Here is a 22882-nt window from a genome sequence, read left to right on the forward strand (position 1 = left end):
CACCAACTCCAAGACCATTGGATACGACGACAACTCACAGAGCCACGCCCACCAACTCCGACGCGACACAGAAAACTGGCATCATTTATATTCGTCTGTCATAGAGGTCACATGCAGCTCCGACCCACGTTGACTGTTAATAGAGGCATGTTTCTCGCGGAGGTGAATCGCCATATGCACGTGTAAAACGGTTTGCGAGGGGTATCCCATGGGATCTTTAAAACGTTCCTTTACAACTGAGGTTAAAACACAATGAAGTGAGCAGTCTTTGAAAAAGGAGTTTTCGGTTACGACGCACGGCCGCGTGCAGCATAGCAAACAGTTTTACACGCTACATACAGCAATTCGCATCCGCGACAAACATGCGTCTTCTTCGATACTCCTGCACTTTGTACACACCCCCCTGTCCCACCGTGGTCAGGTGTCTTGGTGGATTATATATAGAAAGGCAGCTAAAACCACACAGAGCAATGAAAAGTCTACATGAGTCACAGGTGCATCTGGACTGTACAAAGACGACAACGACTCGAGTGACAAGTGACGAGGTGGGCTAGGGTTACCACTTTTAATACAAAAAAATAAGGGACGCGCAATTTCATTCTCAAATACGGGATGATTCCGTATCTTAAAGGACGGGTGGCAACCCTATCACAGAGAACGCTCTCCGACAAATTGTGCAGTTGGCTTGATAACAGTTTCCGCTAACACTCTGCAGCCAAGTATTTGTTTCCTCCCACTCTCTGCGGTAGTTTTGCAGCCGCTTGCGTTTAAGCTCTGAAACATTAAGACGCGGGGGGTTACCTGGAGAAGCATCGGCCATTTTTTTAATATTACTCTCTGCCAACACTTTGCAGACTCTACTTAAAAGACCCGCCCTCCTCACTGGACAGTTAAAAAGACCAATCAAACTAACGATGACATCAAGTATCACCCAATCAAAAGTAGGAAAGGAGGCATCTTCATAAAATACGTGTGGGATGATTTGCATGAGACGCAGCTTTAAAAAAAATTATAAAAAAAATACAGGACAAAACCCGTCCCGTATTGATTCAAAACGGGACGCACAATTTCATTCTCAAATACGGGACGATTCCGTATTTTAAAGGACGGGTGGCAACCCTAAGGTGGGCACATGAGCAGGCAGTGTATACTGAACGAGAAATCAGCAGACTAGCATGACGGAGGGAGTGGAGTGGATGTCCTTCTCCTCTCCTCCCGTTCCACCCTGAGCGCCGCATGGACGATTGTGTGTTGGTTCGTTCCGTGCATTGGTTAAAACCCAATGAAGGAAGCAGTCTTTAAAAACCAATAAGCCCTGTGCCTCTGTTTCATTACCGTCTCACCTGCTTCACCAATGCAGGCCCCGTAACAGGGCAGCCAACCGGGTAACCAAAGTCTTTGGGTTCAGGGGGGAGTATGGTTGCAAAGCTGAAACTTAAAGGAATTGACGGAAGGGCAGCACCAGGAGTGGAGCCTTTCGCTTCATTTGACTCAACACAGGAAACCTCACCCGGCCCGGACATGGACAGGATTTACAGATTGACAGCTCTTTCTCGATTCTGTGGGTGGTGGTGCATGGCAGTTCTTAGTTGGTGGAGAGATTTGGCTGGTTATTTCCGAAAACGAACGAGACTCCCGCCTGCTAAATAGTTACACGACCCAACAGCGGTCGGCGTCCAAATTCTTAGAGGGACAAGTGGCTTTCAGCCACGTGAGATTGAGCATGAACAGGTCTGTGATGCACTTGTATGTCCGGTACTGCACGCGCGCTACACTGAATGGATCAACGTGTGTCTACCCGGCACGGGTAAGCCGTTGAACCCCATTCGTGATGGAGACCGTGGCTTCCAATTGTTCCCCATGAACGAGAAATTCCCAGTACATGCGGGTCATACGCTCGCACTGATTATGTCCCTGCCCTTTGTAAAGCCCCCCACTTGGTGGATTATATATAAAAAAAGCAGCCGGAACCGCAAAGAACAATGAAAAATATACATGGAAACCGACTGAGGTGGTGTTTGGAAAATTAACAGTCAACATGACTCACAGGTGCGTGTGGACTGTACACAGGTAGAGAGTTGGGGGCGGGCACATAAGCGGGCAGTGCGTACTGAACGAGCGCCGTTCAACCCCGTCCTTCGCTTTCAAGGCGCGACGGCGCTCCTATGGCGTTATTTCAGTGCCACTATTCTGAGCGCACGTAAAAAAATATGGCAAATATGGCATATTTTGTTAAAATAAAATAATTAAAGATATTATCCGCAAATTGGGGTTTAATTGAGTTTAGCTGGATTTAGCTACATTTCGGACTGTTTCCGGAATGCAGCAGCTAGCGAGCTGATTGGAGACCGTAAGAGCCAATCAGAATTTTTGAAACCAAGTCTGTGATTGGTTGGTTTTGTGGCACACTTATAACGGTGTACAGAGAGTTGAGCGCTTGCAGCAGAGAATGTTGTGAGCTAGCAACACATTGCAGCAAGCGCAAATGAAAAACTGAGCGAGAGGGGTGCTATTGTGTGTGTGTATATGGATAAGCGCAAACACTGAAATACATTTTTTGCACGCAGCAATGAATTTTGTTCACTCAAATTCAGCTTTTGTACGCTCAAAATAAATTTCTCTTCAAAATGCAACACTTGCACTTGCAATCTTTTTTTACGTGCGCTCAATATTTTTTTACGTGTGCTCAGAATAGTGGCACTGAAATAACGCCATACGCTCCTCCGCTTTTCAGTCACAGACAATTGTATGTTGCTTCGTAGCGTGCATTGTTGCGATGTTACTTTTCTTGGTGGTTTATTAAATTACGGATTTTTCAAATGTTTCTTTTTTCCTCTGTGCTTAAAAATCATTTAAAAAGTGGCCTGATTATGCGGCGTATGCAACGCCACGGGTTGGCTAGTATTATTTAGAAGGAGACTCCCTGGCACATCGCGGTGCACTTGTGGTTCCTGCGGTCGGCTCTGGCCACTTCGAGATTGCGGTGAGACACATTTCCATTTGTCCATTGGTGAGTTTCAGTTTTCAATGCAGTGGCTTTTATACTTTTCTATATTTTTCTCATAGTCTTTGGTTCCAAGATAAGGACGGCCTCTTTTGCTGGCACAGATCAACGTTTAAATAGCACTCAGTAACTGTGGACCATAAACCGGCCGTCACTCCATGGGGTACACCTGCTGTCTCTCAACAGCCTGCCAAAATGACTTCCATTGGTTTCTTCTTTATTTCTGTTTTGCGTTCTCCCTGTCAGCCGGCTGGTGTGTCTCGAATGTGTCAGCTGTGTCTCTTCACGGCCTCAGTTTCCCGTTTTAAGTAAAATAATGGCAGGTGGAATAAAACTCGCTGATCACAGTGGCACACTTCAAACCTTTAGCTACTTGTGTGTGCGATGTCGGCCAGACTGAGCTTCGTCAGTTCCACTTTCAGCCTTTCTACCCGTTCATAAACATTTAGCTGACTTTCATGTCTGTACTGAGCTAATGTCGTTCGGTGAATTTCAGCAGGGGTGAGTGAAGGGCATCAATGGTTGAGGTCAGAGGTGGTCCACATCTGAACAGTTCTGGCAGCGGGGACATGTTTAGTCAGCGTGGACTCTAAAGTGACTACACGAAACTTTAAAAAGTGTTGCTGAAAAAGTGTACTCTTATGTTAAATTGATGTTTATTTTTTGTACGTGAAAATAAATCGTGGTTACATTTTCAAGGTTTAAGTTGTTAGTGGTTTTAACTAAATGCTGAATAATTTTAAACAGTTGTTAGCACCACCAAGGTTGGTTTCTTTGTCGCTCTTCATTCATACGCTCTGGAAAAACGGACATTACGAGGATAATTCAAAACGTAATGGCAATTTGAAACGAATAGAAGCTGACGCAGTACAGCATATTTGAGATGGCTTATGGGTACTTTTATGGATAGAGTCTGGGCAGCCATTAGTCTAGCGTAAGCCAAGGTCAACTGAAGATGGACGTTCCGTTGTTCAACACCCAACACTGTTGTGAGATTTGTGTAGGCATATGGAGTGAAACCTGCTGAAATTCACCAAAGGATGTTTGCCTGCCCATCTGGTGCCAGCTTTACGGTACCCCAAGTCATCGGGCACTGTGTCATGTGCAGACCCATGGCTGATATCCAGATGTGCAGCAACAGCGGACAATGTGATCCGTCGGTCTTCTCTGATGAAGGCGTCCGCCATGTCGGTGTGGGCTTGATGGCCGACCAGATTGAACTTCGTCAGTTCCACTTGACCGTTCTACCCATTCATAAACTTTCCTTTAGTCCTGCTGCTTGCACTTCCATACTGAGCTACGATCCTTTGGTGAGTTTCAGCAGGTTTTCTTTCTCCCTCTGCTCAAAGACATACTTAGTTCCACAGGGGTGCAAGTCCCACACAGGAGCATCTTTGGCTCCAGCTAGACTAATGGGCCGTATGTGTTTGAGTTACCCATAAGCCATTGCAAAGGTGTTGTACTGCGTGGCTTGTATCCGTTGGCGGTGACCATGTCATTTTCAAATTGCCTTCCCTTTCTGATTTACCATCTTAACTCGTGCATATGGCCGACACAGTGTGTAAGAGCCATTTGCTAGTTGTTAAGTTCTATTAAACGTTTGCCTGTATATCAGTTCATAGCCTACGGGAGGTTCTTAGAGCCCCCATACGCTGAACTGAAGTGGTGTATTCTAACACTTACTTGTCTCTCTGACTGCAGATTAGTCTCAGTCAGTTGACCTGCCTTGCCGTGTGTAGGGCATGGAGGGCACAAAGTTTTAAACCGGGCCTTAAAGTGCCCAACAGAATGGAACACAACGTGCTGTGTTGAGCGTTCAGTGCCGTCTGCTCTCAGCGTCCTGAAGGTGAAGTAAAGCATCTGTAAGTTTAGAAACAACTGACGGTTGACAAGAAAAGCTAAGTTTAGCGAAGACACTAGTTTTCTACCTTTTATTCTAGTTGTGTAACCCTTTTTCTTTATTCTTTTGTGGACTGTTTGAATTTTCACTAAATCCTTTAAAACAAACTGTTGGACTGAGAGATTTCTTTCAGCACACGTTTGACCCGCACTTGATCCTGCCTTACTCACCAGCAGCTACAAAGTGTGCTCAGTGACTGAGCAACAGAGAAACCCCCCACTGCTTAAAATCAAAACTTCAAACGTCGTTACTGCATATCTTTTGTCAGACGAACACAAAGACAATTCAGTATGTCCTTCATTTCCACAAACTCTTTTGTGAACAGTAAACTTTTCCTAATGGCTCAGTTAGATAAACCGCTCCGTCAGGTTTGTGACGCTTGCTGCTTCAGAGTTAGCTTAATGACGAGGCACAGACAAGAATTCACATTCCAACTGTCACACGCCTGATGCTTGGACTTGCCACGTTTCTCCTTCCTTGTTTAGATTTGTCCCCACTTGAGGTCCACCTTTGTGAAATCAAACTCGTCACTTTCAGATCACGATTTCCGTCTTCCTATAAAACAGCGTCTGCCAGCTCACGTACAGTAAGTGGTGACATTCTGCCACTGCTTATGCCTGTGCATTAATGTGGAATTGGAATGGTAAATTGGCCCTAGGAGTGTGTCTGTGTTCACCCTGGCAAGGGCTGGCACCCTGTGCCCAGGTGTTGTTCCCGCCTTGTAGCCGGTGGTCGCCAGAAGAGGCTCCAGCTTCCCCTCACCCCTGCTCACAATAAAGTGGCAGAAATAGCAATATAAATGAATCCAATAGCGAGAAGAGTTATCTAAAATGGCAGCTTTACGACAGATTGCTAATCGGATTGCAGTGTCATACACTGAGCCACGCTGGACTCTGAACCCTCCAGAGTGATTGTCATCTCAAGACTCGTCTCAAAGCCACTCCAGCGTTGTCACTGAACTGTCACCCCAATCTGGAGCAGGCGTTCTTCGAGGACCTCCCTGTGTTTGGCTCCATTTGTCCCTTCCTTAATTCCAACCAACCTCCCTGTCCCTACAGCCCCATTGCGTGATGCTGCTGCCACCACCCTGCTTCACCTCAGGGATGGTGTTTAAGTAGCAGATGAGGAGTGTCTGCTCTTCATCAGATATAGTGCTTGGAGTTCTGCCCAAAGAGTTCAGCTGATGTCTTATCAGACCAGAGACTCTTTCTCCTCACGCTCTCTCTGTTTGGCGGTCTCCAAGCAGGAATTAGCTACTCTGCCTTAAATGTCTCACTGATGGAAAGCTGATAAGATGGCCGTCCTCCTGACAGGCTCTCTCAACCCAGCAGAGGATTTCTGAAGTTCTGTTACGGAGACCATTGGGTCGTTGGTCACATCCCTTTAACAAGGCCGTTCCTGCCAAGTCTAGGAAGAGTCCTGGTGGTTCCAAACTTCTTCTGTTTCACAGTACTTGAGGCCACTGTGCTCCTAGACTCCTAACCCATTACCCTAATCTGTGCCTCATCACAAACTGAGCTCTACAGAGACTTCCTTAGACTTCATGGCTTTGTTTTTTTTTTTTTTCTCCCGACATGCAGTGTGAATGGTGGGACCTTCTATTCAGGGGTCCATGTATGCCTTTCTAGATGATGTGCAGTCAATTCAATTCACCACAGAATGGACCCCAATCAAGTTCTAGAAACATCTCAAGGACAATCTGAACTCCAGGATGCACCTAATCACAATTTGGAGGGTAGGAATCGGTGCACTTTAATAACTCAGTTATGTACAGAAAGCCATGTAAGCCTTTATTCTGGTTATTGGTCTCTGAGGAAACGGGTTGACACATGGAGATTTCTCCATGAATAATTCAAATATTTTGTCATGTAAACCCTTAACCGGGTCACTGCTACAGATTTGGTGGTCTGCGCATGTCCGTTGCACTCTGTCAGCCCACGCGTGTATCTGCTTTGCACATACACTATATTGACAAAAGTATTGGGACGCCTGCCTTTACTCACACATGAACTTTAATGACGTCCCATTCTTAACACATAGACTTTAATATGGAGTCGGCCCACCCTCTGCAGCTCTAACAGCTTCAGCTCTTCTGGGAAGGCTTTCTACAAAGTGTAGGAGTGTGTTGATAGGAATCAGGTTGAGGTCAGGGCTCTGAGTGGGTCAGTCAAGTTCCTCCACACCAAACCTGCTCCTCCATTTCTTTAGAGACCTTGCTTTGTGCACTGATGTGTGCCCAGTCACGTTGCCATCCCCAAAATGTTCCCACAAAGTTATAAGTATGAAATTGTCCAAAATGGCTTTGTATGCTGAAGCATTAAGAGTTCCTTTTACTGGAACTAAGGGGTCAAACCCAATGCCTACAAAACAACCCCACACCATAATCCAAACGTTACACTTGGCACAATGCAGTCAGGTGAGTCCATCGGATAGCGTGATTCGTCACTCCAGAGGACATGTCTGCACTGCTCTCGAGTCCAGTGGTGGGCTTTACACCACTGCATACAACACTTTGCATTGCACTTGGTGATGTCAGGCTTGGCTGCAGCTGCTCGGCCATGGAGACCCATTCATTCATTCAATGAAGCTCTCACTCTCTACGCTGCGCTGTTCTTGAGCTTTTAGAGGACTGTCGCTATTGACTCTGCAGAAATTTGCCAATTTTTGCCCACCTCAGCATGCGCTGTCCCCACTCTGTGGCCTACCACTCGGTGGCTGAGTTGCTGTTGCTCCCAATTGCTTCCACTTTGTTACAATAACACTAAGAGCTGACTGTAGAAGATTTAGTAGCGAAGAAATTTCACAAAAGTACTTACTGCACAGGTGGCATCCTCTCACGGTACCAGGCTTGGATTCACTGGGCTCCTGAGAGCCACCCGTTCTTTCACAAATGTTTGTAGAAGCCGTCTGCATGCCGAGGGGCTTGAGTGGCCATGGAAGTGATTGGAACGCCTGAATTTAATGATTTGGAGGTGGAGGTCCCAATACTTTTGCTAATATAGTGATATTTACAGTAGCCACAGGCAGAAGCATCCACAAGACACATTTCCCCGAGGCAAATGTTGGGACGATCGTAATATTCCTTCTCTTGTTTGAAATAACGTGTCTCAGTATTTCAGATGTCGATTTGCTGAACGCACAGTGCTAATCTCTGCAGCACAATCTCAGGAGCAGTGTTGCGGTTAATGTGTTAAGTCACATGGCTCACAGTCTGATTACTTTTTAAAGTAACGGGTAACCTGACGCAACTCTTAGTTTATTGAAGTAAAAACTAGCTGTGTTATTATCGTTATTATTTTTATGAATACGGTGGAGTGGTTGCTCCAAGGCTAAGGATCTCTCCTGGTGTCTGGATGGTTGCTGGTTCATTAGAACATTAGAACACTCCAGACGAGAACAGGCCATTCAGCCCAACAAAGCTCGCCAGTCCTCTCCACTTGTTTCCTCCAAGAAAACATCAAGTCAAGTTTTGAAAGTCCCCAACGTCTTACTGTCCACCACACTACTTGGTAGCTTGGTAGCTTCAAATCCTGTTATTGCCAGAAGAGCTGAAGATTTCTCCAGATGGCCGTCCCTGCATTGTGACCTCCCCTCAGGGATTCATAAAGTACCAGTTTATCAAAATCCCAGCAGCACTGTGTGTACGGCAAGAAGGTACGCCGATCCTTTGCAGGGCCCAGTCGCTCAGTTCAGTAACGTTTAGTTTTCGTCCAGCGATACGCTATCGCCATGTGTGATCGGGTGATGCGGTGGCCAGCGTTCATAGCGCACATCATCGGGTCGAGGATGATGTTAAAATGAGTGTGCATGCTGCTTACTCACATCACATGAAGGACTAAACGTATTTATAAAACACAAGAACGTGTGATTGCAGGCTTTGTGTTTGTTTTTGGGTTCATGGCGGCTGATGAGGACGTCCAAGTCGTTTTGCGCAGTTTAATTGCCAGAGGAGAACTCCAGACGCACACTTGCGCATGTAAACAGAGGTTTTGTACGAATCTGGATTTCTGCCTTAACAGACTTACTTGTAGGCCTTTCAGAAAACACTGGCTTCACTTTGTCATTATGGGCTACTGAGGAGGCAGAAATGGCAAATCTAACCATTTGGAATTAAATCTCCAACACAAAGTGAGGGGTCCTAACACTCTTTTTTTGTTGCTCACCATTTAAGTTCCAGGGTCTTAACTGGTAAGACACTGCTGCGAAGGCGATGTGAGGAAAAGCAGGTGTTGCAGTTGCTGGTAATATTTCAGAGCGATGCACACTTTGATTTCCGTAATGAACGCCACTTCAAGGCTTATCACAGACACAGTACAATGGCTGCCATGCTGCAGTGAGCTCTCACTCTGAGTCACAGAATGGTAGCCATTAAAACATGTCGCACAGCACCTTTCCCAACTCAGCGTCATCAAGTCTCTTTCAATTCTGTTTGGTTGTGTACACGGCTCACAGCGCAGCTGAAATACGAGAGGAAATGAAAAGGTAACTGCAAGTTGAAAATAACGAGGCAATCGCAACAGATAGAAGCTGACGCAATGCAAGACGTTTGTGGTGTCTTATGGGTAAGTCTGAACACACACCACATGCATTTGAAGCCATAGTCAAATGAACATGGACGCCCCGCCACAGGATTGCGTTATTGTTGAACGATTTTACTTCTTTGGGCAGAGGGAGTGAAACCTGCTGAAATTCACCAAAGGATGTTGGCTCAGTCCGGAAGTGAAAGCGGCAGACTCAGTGAAAACATGATGAATGGGTAGAAAGGTTTAAAGTGTGAAGAACGACTGTAACCGCCGAAGCTCCATCTGGTCGACAATCAAGCCCACACTGACATGGCCAATGCCTTCCTCAGAGAAGACCAACGGATTAACTTGGTCTGCTGTTGCTGCACATTTGGATATCAGCTCTGGATCTGCCGAGGACAACAGTGCATGATGACTGGGTTGGGGCATAAAAATGGCTACCCAAACAGCTTACCGATCTGCCATAGCCCATCATCCTTGGGTGAATTTCAGCAGGTTTCGCTCTCGCTGCCAAAGAAATCTCACTATGGTGTGTAGTTCAACAAAGGTCCATGTGCATTTCACCTTAGCTTCAAGTAGTCTAACGGCACAGCACTGTGCTGGGCGTGTCCAGATTACCCATAATCCACTGCGACCGTGTGGTATCGGGTCAGCTTCTATCCGTTGTGGTTACTACGTCATTTTCAAATTGCCTTACTTTTTCATTCATCCTCATACAATTTTGTTTCAGTCCACGTAGAGGTACAGATTTGTTTAAGCCACTTGAGTAACTGTGGTAAAGTGAGGTCTGCGGCTGATCTGCACCATTTTAAATAAATAATTGCCTCGCTTTAAGGAGGGGGTCTGGTAGTGTGGCAGAAGCAGTTCCCGGGTGCGATGCAGGCAGTCCCACACTTCAGTACAGGGGTGCGGAATGACCCGTGGCCATAATTCATGCCGGGAGCTGCTAATCGCCACACTCGTGCCACGTCCACACTTTAAAAGGGAAAGTGCGAGTGCGAGATGGCGAAAGAAGAAAGAAAGACAGAATGGAGGTTAGTGAATGAAGAAGGCAGAAGAGCCGGTGTGGGACTGAGTGAGTGAATGAGTGAAAGACAGCAGGGTCATTGGAGAGAAGGCAGGCGGCTAGGAGGAGAGCCCCTCTAAGGAGTGTATGGCCAACACTCGGAATCGGTTGCTCCGGCTGAGCTGTTTTGAGGAGCGGGAGTGACCAGGAGTTTGGACGGCTCGCCACGGAAGGCAGAGGGGTCGAGGAGGCTTAGGGGGGTTTGGGGGTACAAGGCATGAGCACCCTGGTCATTGGGGACCTGAGTCTCAGTGTCGAGAGGCAGCCTGTAAGTAGCCAGGGGACGGAAGGCAACCGGACCTCCTGATAGGGCGACTCCTTTGCTGTGAGGGATAACCAGAGGAGCCGCCACATAAAAGGAGAAGGCAACAGGTTTTTTGTTTTTTTCAAATTGATGGTTCCTGCCATTATTTTAATGGGGTTTATTGGATTATTTTAACCTCCATTTTTACGGATTATTTATTTATGGACTGCTGCACTATTTATTTGGACACTGTTTTGATTGTTTTTAATAAAGGCACTGTACACATGTTTGCACCTTCCCCTTGCTTTGCGTGGTGTCCTCATTTGTACAGCTCATCGCGGTCATGACTGATGGTGTCGGGTTCAAGAGGCTCCCGAATGAGAAGAGGGAGCAAGGAGCCAACCCGCACCGTCACAATCCCCAACGATGTCTGTCCATTAACGTGATCATTGAGCTACGGCCATAACCCTGGAATCCAAACCTGAATTCTGCCAGCCATAGTAAAGGCATCTGGGCTGGCACAAATAACAATCCAGTACCCTGGTGGTCTGATATAGCACCTTTTACATCTTTACACACAGAAAGACCCCCACTCAGTGGTGTCAAAAGAGGCCATAAGGGGCCTGGTGGGAAGTCAAAGTTTGTTGGGGAAGGCCCAACAACTGGATGTCATTTAACCTGACAAAACCGTACCGCCACGGCCGACAGTGACAGCTTTCATAACGCCTGTCTCAGACATGATGAGTGTGCAGAGGGCAGCTGAGGGTCTTCTCTTGCACGTCTTCATTTCTCCTGTGGGTCAAACATTCCCGCTTTTGTTTTTAAGTTTATTTTAGAGCTGCATCTTGCAAATAAATGATTATCTGGAGATCATCCATGAAAGAAATGCAATCACAAGTTATTACGCCTCTCCTACCGTGATGTATTTTTAATCCCGCTATTCTCTAGGGCTTGCCACCGCAATATAGAAACTATCATTAACTAATTGGATTTTTGTTTGTTTCCACAGTGGAATCCAGCAGCCCCAGTTTACTAGCGCCTGACAATACACTTGAGCGCTCATTCTTTATTCGGATGAAATCAACATTGACCAAGAGGGGAGTCCATATCAAATCATCTGGTTACAAGGTACGATTGCTTTGCATGATTTCACTGTTTATGTGGTGGCGAGAACTTGATGCCTTTAACGCCAAGGGTTTATTTTCTCAGCACGCAGCTAGCCATGGTGTTGAATTTGCTTCAGCACGGTGCACAGCAGTTCTAATTAGAATTCAGTTTAACACAAAATTGAAGGAAAAGTCAAAGTCCATCACTAGGCCTGCCTCCCACACACAGCCATATACAGCAGGTGCCATTACAGATCTGGAGGATCGTATTAGGAATACAGACATTAATAAATGAGTTCAAGCGTAGAAAAACTGTGCGTCGCCACTCCCTGGGTTTACTAGTCTGTGTTTTTTTGTTTGGGTGGCATCTTTGGATTTTTACATTTCTTCCTTTAAGTGCATCACGTACAGTACACCCCAGTACTGTCTAACAGAGTAACAGCAACAACAAAGAGAAATAATACAAACATCATGTCAGAATTTACTGCAGGAAAAGTGTCATACAGCTGTGTCATTGTTTAATGTAACCTCCATGGTGTGAGCGACAAGTCCAGCAGCGCTTACAAACTGCACTGGGGGTCTTTTAGTTGAATGTGCAGACACTTCGCACCTCCTGCTGCGCCTCATGTTCTGACTTGAAAGACTTTTTGTCCATCATGTTAAAAATATATATATATATATATACACACATTGTACAGACAGATAGGAAGGGCACTATATAACAGACACAGATAGATAACAAAGATGCTATTTAACATACATGTATATATAATGAACACACATTGTTGTTTTTTACAACCAAAAAAAAATTTTCCTTATGCCTCAAATTTAGTAGCATATGAAGAAAAATTCTTGAAGGTCAATATTTAATAGCACCAAATCATAAGAGTACTTTCCCAACATGTATTTGCACTAAGCACTTGATCGAGCGCTTCATGTCACATTAGGAAGCTGGAAAGACATATCGTTGAGCGTGGCCTGCGTGATGTCTTCTGACAGCAGGCCAGAGCCATCATATTTGGGTATCATCTCAGAGTGTCAGTAGCTTTAGGGGTAGCCTCAAGGCTTGCAGTGTGAATTACGGCTACTTCTCCACATTGCAGGGTTAAGGTAAGAAAGTCGAGTCTTTTTAAAGAAAGCCTGCACATCACCTCCAGTAAAGTTAGTTTTTTGATTCAGTTTATCATCACCGTAGCTTACAGTACAATGAAAATCATATGCTGCCCGTCCCACTGGTGCAAAAACAGTGAAGCAACAATACACTACAAGGTAGAGCAACACAGCAGACACAACTAAGGAAACATGTCCATGATAACACTAAACTAACACATTTAACCTGAAAATTGCTTCATGGGTACTGTATAACAGCTGACCCCATGCTGTGACCTCCAAAAGTCATGCAGAAACATATTTCCCTTGTGGGATTAATACACTGTACCAAAAAAAATGTAAATAACTATTCCAACTAAAGCTTTATCTATCTATCTATCTATCTATCTGTCTTATCATAAAGGTTCTCCTTCAAGTTGTGTAGACCACACAGCCCACTCTACACTCGTTTTAATGTTCATTTATTTGATTTAGCAAACTGATCTCATAAAGGCCTGGCGTTGCAGCTCTTTGTGCCATCTACTGAGTACTATCTGCCCCACACATTCATGCAGGACACTGAAGCTGGCACAAGTGTCACAGCTGGAGGGAGTGACATCCACTCTGGCACATAAAGAAGTGTGACGTGTTCTGTAAAGTTGGATTGGGCCACCTTGCAGTCTGCAAGCCATACTTGCCAGTCCGCCAGGCGTGAACAGAGAACATCTGGGTGTGATTTCATTAGTTAGAACATTTAAAAATGAGAGAGTGTTTGTCTTATCAATATTAACATCTAAGTGCTCTTGATATTTTCCCCAGTCACTTCTTAGAGGCCAGACGGTGCTGCTAATACAACAGGTTGTCCTAGAAGGCCTGTGCTATCCTTCCCCTTACCATTCACTCGCCATCTAGAAGTGCTGATGCCATTAGGAGAAATGGCCCACAGAGGCCATGTGTCACTTTTTAAGATGAATCATCAGAACGCATTTGTCTCCCGACACAAAGACAGCAGTGACTTTGGAAAAAAAAATGTAAAAATGGCATCAAGTATCCAAATGAGAATTAAATGAAGTGTGACATGTCCACACAAAGTTCACTGTTCTTTGCTAATAAAACATTGCAACAGAAACGGCGACAATAAAAAAAAAAATTCAAAAGCGTGTGACACGCCTCGGCCAGCAGGATGCGCTCTTCAAATGTCACTCACCAAACACCTTGTGCTACGCGCTTTGCTGCGCTCTTAAAACGTCTTTACGTGTTCTGCCTCGCCCTTCTGGAGCCTTCCCCGCCCGCGGAGCAGAAGGTTACGTAACTTGCTTCAAAATGTGATTGCAGCTTCCAGCGTCAGCCTTGGGATTTGTGCAGCACGGGCACTGATTATTAAAAACGGCCCCTGAATTATTGAAAGTGAGCTGGGAACAATAATAGGCGCTCGGGCTTGCTTTCGGGAAATGCCGGCAGAGGCCGCCGTGCATGCAGCTGCTCTTTTAATTGACTGAACGCCGCTGTTCCATAAGGTGTTATCTTTAAGAAGTTCCTTTGTTGGCTTGCACTACATCGCTGTGCTGCTGACTACTGGGAACGCGTAATATTTAATTTATTCTGCTGGAGATGTGCATGTGGAATGTTTAAAGCGGCCCTGATTTCTACCATCTCAAATTTAGCTGCATCCAGAAATTCGTATCCGCCAATCAAACGCTACTTTGAAAAGTAAGTTCCACTCTTGTATGTAGCAACACTGAAAAAGAGTGCCAAAGCGATCCCCCGACTGCACTAGACATCCTTTTCTAAATCTGCTTTTCCATCTCATAGCCACACGTGGTGCCGAGAGTGGTCTCAAGAGCAAAACCCAACACAGGATGGGGAACTACTGAGTCACATAGACTTGCATGGCAGACAACAACATGGCATCTCTTGGACTGTATGGGTCTGTGGTGCCTTGCCAAAGTATTCACCACCTTCAGTGTTTGTCACATCACAATCTGGAATTAAAATGGATTTCATGTAATGGACTGGAAAGTGGAATGAAAATAAAATACTTTGTATATACTTGTACTGTATATCGTAGGCAGGTATGGGAAGGACAGGTCTGGAAAACACTGAGGAACTTTTATTGAGCCAACCGGGTCATCCATTTTATTTCCCATGGACAACGAAATCAAACAAAACCAAATGAAATGAAGCTCATAGGCGTGGGTCCTGTATGCTGGAATTCAAACCAAGTAATTGGAGTTGCAGTCACTCCATCTGGCAGGTTGTTCTGGGCTGTACTGACGCTTCCTTCTGGGACGCCTGTGGCTTTATGGCAGCTGGGCCTGGAAGGGGCGCAAGTTAACGTGGGGTACGGAGGAGATGATAGTGTTAGTAACAGCACCCCCTCTCGTCTCGGTGGGTTATTACATATCTCGACTGAGGCTGCGAGGAGGTCCTCTGATGTGTATGTGTGACAATATACAAAAAAAAACGGTGAAAAGTTGTGAGTACAATTGTATGTCTACTACTATGAAAAACCCCTAAATAAGATCTGGTCCAATCATTTGACTTCAGAAATCACATCATTAGTTGATTTGAGTCCTCCTGTGTGCTGTCACGTGATGTCTCTTCTGAAAGGCGCCCTAACTCTGCAACACCACTAAGCAAGCAACATGAAGATCAAGGAGCACAGCAAACAGGTCAGAGACAAAGTAGTGGAGAAGCTGAGATCAGGATCGAGTTATAAACACATATCGCATGGAGCAACGTGATAATAAACCTACAAGAGAAGGATGCCCACCAAAAACTCACAGACCGAGCAACAGAGAGACACCAAGGATAGTACTGAAGGAGCTTCAAAGATCCACAATGGAGATGGCCGTATCGGTCCATTACAACCACTTTAACGCCGTACACTCTGGAAGAATGAACAGGAAAAAGGAAACTGAAACTGAAAAAGAAAACACATTACGAAAAAAAAATGAATAAATAAGAAAACACACATGCAGGCTCCATACATAAAATTGTCATGAATAGATGGTAACAGATTTGTAAATCCCAAGGGGTCCAGATTTTAAAATGACTCTTGCTGCATACATACAGGCTAAGTTCAGGTTTTGTTCATCTGTTAGTGTCCTGCTACGTAGCCCACCATACCTTACAGCTCAAAGAACCAATGTCATATGCAAAGAACCCGTCCCAGAATGCAATTGAGCTACGAGGAACCACATAACCCTGGAAAGAAGCATCAAGTGCCATTAAAGCAGCAGCATTATTAAGTGTGTAACTTGAAGGAGTTGGAGCAGTTTGGCTTTGGTGAATGTCTGAAGATACCAGTAGCGAGGTGTGCTAAGCTAATAGAGACATTCCACCAGAGACTCGTAGCTGCAATCGCAGCACACAGGGGCTCTACAAAGTGTTGTCTTTGGGGGAGAGGGGTTGAGAACGGTTTTTTGTCTTAATTATTGTTTGTGTATAGTCACATTTCCAATACTGCATGATTCAGGCTCACAGTGCACAAATAAGTAATATTCGCCATGGTGGGCATTGTACCAACTGTCTAATCTCCACCATTGCTCGCCCAAGTGACTCAGACTGAGATGCTTCCCCTGCCCACCCGCACTCACCCACGCTGTAGAAATAAGGAAATGGCTGACGTGCAGTCGTGGGGAGTTGCTGAGCTCGGGCTGTGACACCTGCTACTGGCTCATTGTGTAACCCCTCAGGACAATCTAGCCCATCCACCAACGCTCCTACCGCACAGACAAAGAAGCAGTGCTTGTGACTTGTGTGTCACTTTGAATAAAAAAACTTGCACTAAATAAATGAATGCAAATGAATTCATCCATCGTGCAGATTGGCACCGAGTGCCTACTGCATGCTGTTTCACTTACCTTATTACTCCTTGTGAGTGCTGGTCTGTCCAGAAGTGTAAAATGGCCAACTGCTGGCATCCTAGCATCACAAAAGCTTAGATTCCCGCTGTGCCTATTTTTCTGAGGTTAATTTTGGGTTAGATATTATAGATATTATAACATTAGAAAGAAATTCGACATGAACAAGTCCTTCAGGAAAACAAATCCCCCCTATACCCCCCGTCCCGCTAATCTCTGCATCACCATCTTGTGCTGGTTTCAGTTGGCTTTGTAAAGTGTCTTGTGATCATCAAATGCTCTGTGCTGTATAAGATGTAACGCTGCATTATATTATGACATTACAAATTTTTAATTATTTGAACCATAACACGGTGGCAGAACAAGAAGCTGGTTTCCACCAGATTAAGAAAGTCTTCCTTAACAAAGAAAACCATAACTTGAACTTGAATTTCATTGCCAGGTGCCACCAAGTAGTTACTAGGAATTTCTCTTGATCACTAAACAACACAAGATACAACATTATGTAGAGTAGACATGAAAGCTACAGTGCCCTCCATGGCATCTGAGACAAAGACACATCGGTCCTTGATTTACCTGCAGATATGATGGTACCCTTGGTCCTGGTCAGATCCTGTTTTTCAGTCTGAAAGACAAACAGCTTCGATGTAACCCACCAAATTAACAAGCTCATTAAAAGGGAAGACTCAGTTATGGGATGCCCTTTGGACCTGCTGGAGGTAGTAGGAGAGTAGACTCCCATCTATTCATTCATTTTCCTAACCCACTAATTCAGTGCAGGATCACAGGGAAGCTGGAGCCGATCCCAGCAAGCAAGGCAGGAACAACAAGAACAAAACTGAGTACCATTATAAAGAATGCTGCACATCCTCTCTGTGACACAGCAACACTGAGAAACTTCAGGCAATGAATCATTCAGCACAAGTGTGTTAAGAAATTTGAAATACCTCCAGCAATATGTCTGCACAGCGCTTTAATGGAAATAGTCTCTTATATTCAGCCAAGTCAGGAGTTGCTTCTTTTTTTTCCAGAAATTCTTCTGTCTATTTGAGGGATGCAGTTGCTTGTTGTAATAGTTCTATATTTCTTGAGTTCTGTAAAAGATAAATTTATCAATGGGATAAATAAAGTGCTATCTATCCACTATACACACTTTCTCTCTCTCACACACACACACACGATACCCTGTAGTTAGCTTGTGTTGTGATGTTTCTCCACTAAAAACCTGGGTGGTCTGCTACAAAAAGTGCAACCTGCTGTATTGTTTAACATATCTGCATATCACACCCAGGACATAAAAGCTGAAATTCTGAACTCTCGTCTCGTACTCTTTAGAACACTCTGTATGAGGACAGGCCATTCAGCCCAACGAAGCTTGTTTGCCCGCCAGTCTGTCCACTTAATTTTTCTAAAATACATCAAGTTTTGCAGGTCCGTAAAGTCCTGCTGTCCACCATAATACTCAGTCACTTATTTAACGTGTCTGCAGTTCTCTGTGTAAAGAAACAATTCCTCATGTTTGTGTGAAATTTCCCCTTCACAAGTTTCCAACTGTGTCCCCGTGTTCTTGATGAACTCATTTTAAAGTCACCGTCTCGATCCACTGCACTAATTCCCTTCATCATTTTGCACACTTCAGTCAGGTCTCCTCTTTATTTCTGTGAAGGCTCAGCTCTTTTAATCTTTCCTCCTAACTCATCCCCTGTAGCCTTGGATCAGCCTAGTCGCTCATCTCTGGACTTTTCCAGCACTGCTATGTCCTTTTTGTAGCCTGCAGACGAAAACTGCACACAGGACTCCAGATGAGGCCTGACATTCTGTTAGCCTCCTTAATGGCTTCTGAACACTGATACTGACAAGTCCACTACAACTCCTAAATCGTTTTCATGAGATGTCCTTTGAATTTTCAGACCTCCCACTCACTGTGCATTCAAACCTCACATTTTTACTTCCTATGTGTAATATTTTACATTTAACTTAAGTTCAATTTTCATTATCCACAAATCTGCCCAAGCCTGTCTGCTGTCCAAGAGCCCCTGTGATGAATCGGCAGACTCTCAATCATCTGTAAACCCAAATAATTTACATCCATCCATCCATCCATCCATTTTCTAACCCGCTGAATCCGAATAGGGTCACAGGGGTCTGCTGGAGCCAATCCCAGCCAACACAGGGCACAAAGCAGGAACCAATCCTGGGCAGGGTGCCAACCCACCGCAGGACACACACAAACACACCAAGCACACACTAGGGCCAATTTAGAATCGCCAATCCACCTAACCTGCATGTCCTTGGATTGAGGGAGGAAACCGGAGCGCCCGGAGGAAACCCACGCAGACACGGGGAGAACATGCAAACTCCGCGCAGGGAGGACCCGGGAAGTGCCACCCCTTAATTTACATACAAGATATTAAAATATATTAAGAACAGCCACAGCCCCTGCTGGACACTTCTCTTAACGTCAGCCAATTCTGATGAGGAGGTTCCTCACACCATCACCCTCTGTTTCTGTGTCTGAGCCAATTCTGCACTCATCCACACACTGAAGTCCCACTACTTTAAGTTTGATGCACAAAATCCAAGGAGGTTATGCTCCAAAAGGGACACAGCTGGAAACTTGTAAAGGGTAAATTTTACATAAAAATGCGATAGTCTTTCTTCACACAGAGAAGCACAGCCATCTAGAGTAAGCATCCAAGTAGTGTGGTGGTCAGCAGGACTTTAGAGACCTTGAAAACTCACCTTGATGTTACTCTGGAAGAATTAAGTGGATAGGATTGGCAAGCTTTGTTGAGCTGAATGGTCTGTTCTCATCCTGAATGTTCTAATGATGCCCAACTTCTCATGTGGCACCTTATTAAAAGCTTTCTGAAAGTCAAGATCAATAATATCATATGCCAATACTTTGATCGAATCCTTTTGCTGCTTCATCTTTTGATCTCAAAACCAAATGTCTTCAGTGTTGGTCGTGCTGTTCCAATGCCTTCAAATCGGACTGTACACATGGATTAAAATGACAAATAGGCGGAGTGGTGGCTGTGAGGCTAGGGATCTGCACTGGCAATCGGAAGGTTGCCGGTTCGAATCCTGTAAATGCCAAAAGGGACTCTGCTCGGTTGGGCCTTTGAGCGAGACCCTTAACCTGCAATTGCTGATCGCTTTGAGTAGTGAGAAAAGCGCTATATAAATGCAAAGAATTATTATTAATATCAATCACGTATACAGTGCATATATAATTTTCTTTTCTTTTGCTGTTTCCAGTGGTCATTCCTGCTCACACTTTGGAAAAGTGGCCACTTGCTAATATCTGTCAGTCAGTCACAGCCACAACACCAGTCCTCCACCTCTTTACAAAGCACCAATGACAAAATCACAAAACGGGCCAACTGCCGAGTATCTTTTAATGACATGGAGTTTTGTTGCACAACCTTCAAAAAGATTCTGATTACATATAAATAAGTAATAAATAAGTAATACATGCATTATGACAGTCCCTTAAACATTTATTCTAGTATTAACCAAATTCTTTTAAGAAAGGTTTCATTGGAAAAAAAAGTGTCACTATGCATCAATGAATGTCAAGCAAAAAAAGAAAAAGTTTCAAGGTTAACAGCCAAGGCATGGGCGAAGCCTTTTGGAGCACATAAAAAATACACTTGCTTAAATCCCAAGTCTAAAAGAAAGCCAACACGCATCTTTCTGTACAATAAATAAATGGTAATGGCAAAGCCCAGTTTCCATCATGCATGACAATTCACCTGTTTGACTTAAAAACGCTTTGCATTTAAATGCTTCCCTTCATTTTCACTTTTGCTTTATTCATTAAAAACAGACAACCTGACTAATCACCGCGCTCAGCAGAGCGTGAAGATTGGCAGACACGTCCATAAACTGCAATAAGCCAAGAGGCCTCCCTGCACCGGCGGCCGCGCGCGCGTCCGTCAACACACACGTGCCCACTTGGACACGCGCACAAACGGGCGGGCAGACGCGCACACGCACAGCGTGACTGTTCTTCCTCCAATAAACACCTAAAAACGATACTTATTTTTACTTAATAAAGCATTACGCAAACCCAGCCGCCGCGGAGGATTAAAGTCGGATTTAAACGTGCCTTTTAAACAGAAATGCAGAGGAAAACATCAGCTTCCTGCTGTTCTCTTCCCCAAGGAGGCTTATTTTCTGCAACTTTTAACGCACTTTAGAAAGTGAGATAAACGTCAAGCGGGTTATTTAATCCGATGATTGTTTTCAAAAACAAGTGCTGTGCACCGCAATGGACTTTTTCGTTTTCGGGAAGGAGCGCACAAGAGTCCAGAGCGCCCTCTGCTGTATATTCGGGTTGTCGCTGCGTTGGTTTGTCGAGGTTTGAAGACTCGCGATCGTGTTGTGCCACCAGAACAAAGCACAGGCGGACACTAAAGAATTACAAACTCCGATTACATCGCTGCCACGGAGCCTGAGCGACACCGTCATCTTGGCCCCGAAAAGCGCAACTGAAGCGGGAAGGCAGGGGCCGAAAAAAAGGACGAACATCTTTGTAACATGCATTTTTAATCAAAAGCGTTCATTTACTCGACTGCAAGTCGCTTTGTAAAATGCTTCCATCAATTAACTTGCTAAACCGCTTATTAAGAGTCTAGGCACTGCGGCTTTTACCGACTAAATTGTACATTATAATAGTTGGCATGAATGGCACTATATAGCATTAAATTAGAAACTGCTTTAAAGTCTTTGGAGTTTCAGAGTAAAGTTTCATTTTTAACAAGATATACTCTTATTCTTGCAGTATTAATTGATTACCATTTGGCATGCAAGAAACAGATACTTGTGCATCATATTGACAGCCAGAACTGGAGTGCCTACAGATAGATATGAAAGGCACTATATAATAGACACAGACGTGAAAGGCACTATATAATAGTTAAATAGATATATAAGAAAGGCATCATATCATTGATATTAAAGGCACTAAATAAAAAGTAAATATGAAAAGTACTGTATAATAGATAGGAAAGCCACTATATAAAAGACAGGCAGACACAAAAAGCATTATATAATAGACATAAAAGGCATTATATGATAGATATAGAGTGCATCCGGAAAGTATTCACAGCGCATCACTTTTTCCACATTTTGTTATGTTACAGACTTATTCCAAAATGGATTAAATTCATTTTCTTCCTCAGAATTCTACGCACAACACCCCATAATGACAACGTGAAAAAAGTTTACTTGAGGTTTTTGCAAATTTTTTTAAAATAAAAAAACTGAGAAATCCCATGTCCATAAGTATTCACAGCCTTTGCTCAGTACTTTGTTGATGCACCTTTGGCAGCAATTCCAGCCTCAAATCTTTTTGAATATGATGCCACAAGCTTGGCACACCTATCCTTGGCCAGTTTCGCCCATTCCTCTTTGCAGCACCTCTCAAGCTCCATCAGGTTGGATGGGAAGCGTCAGTGCACAGCCATTTTAAGATCTCTCCAGAGATGTTCAATCGGATTCAAGTCTGGCTCTGCTCTGGCTGGGCCACTCAAGGACATTCACGGAGGTGTCCTGAAGCCACTCCTTTGATATCTTGGCTGTGTACTTAGGGTCGTTGTCCTGCTGAAAGATGAACCGTCGCCCCAGTCTGAGGTCAAGAGCGCTCTGGAGCAGGTTTTCATCCAGGATGTCTCAGTACATTGCTGCAGTCATCGTTCCCTTTATCCTGACTAGTCTCCCAGTTCCTGATGCTGCCACCGCCATGGTTCACTGTAGGGATGGTATTGGCCTGGTGATGAGCGGTGCCTGGTTTCCTCCAAACGTGACGCCTGGCATTCACACCAAAGAGTTCAATCTTTGTCTCATCAGACCAGAGAATTTTGTTTCTCATGGTCTATAAGTCCTTCAAACTCCAGGCGGGCTGCCATGTGCCTTTTACTAAGGAGTGGCTTCCGTCTGACCACTCTACCATACTGGCCTGATTGGGGGATTGCTGCAGAGATGGTTGTCCTTCTGGAAGGTTCTCCTCTCTCCACAGAGGACCTCTGGAGCTCTGACAGAGTGACCATTGGGTTCTTGGTCACCTCCTTGACTAAG

The 22882-nt window shown here is 44.7% G+C and overlaps 1 protein-coding gene across 4 annotated transcripts in view; it reads left to right on the plus strand.

Annotated features, from left to right (window-relative positions):
* The window catches only part of LOC120518989 (neuronal PAS domain-containing protein 3), a 716144-nt gene that overhangs the window by 637745 nt on the left and 55517 nt on the right, over positions 1-22882 (plus strand). For all 4 annotated transcript variants that reach the window (XM_039742042.1, XM_039742043.1, XM_039742044.1 and 1 more), the window contains one exon: positions 11747-11865. In XM_039742042.1, the coding sequence (XP_039597976.1) occupies positions 11747-11865 (119 nt within the window). The remainder of the gene's footprint in view (positions 1-11746; positions 11866-22882) is intronic.

This window comes from Polypterus senegalus, chromosome 18 (assembly GCF_016835505.1).
Source record: "Polypterus senegalus isolate Bchr_013 chromosome 18, ASM1683550v1, whole genome shotgun sequence".
NCBI classification, from domain to species: Eukaryota; Metazoa; Chordata; class Cladistia; order Polypteriformes; family Polypteridae; genus Polypterus; species Polypterus senegalus.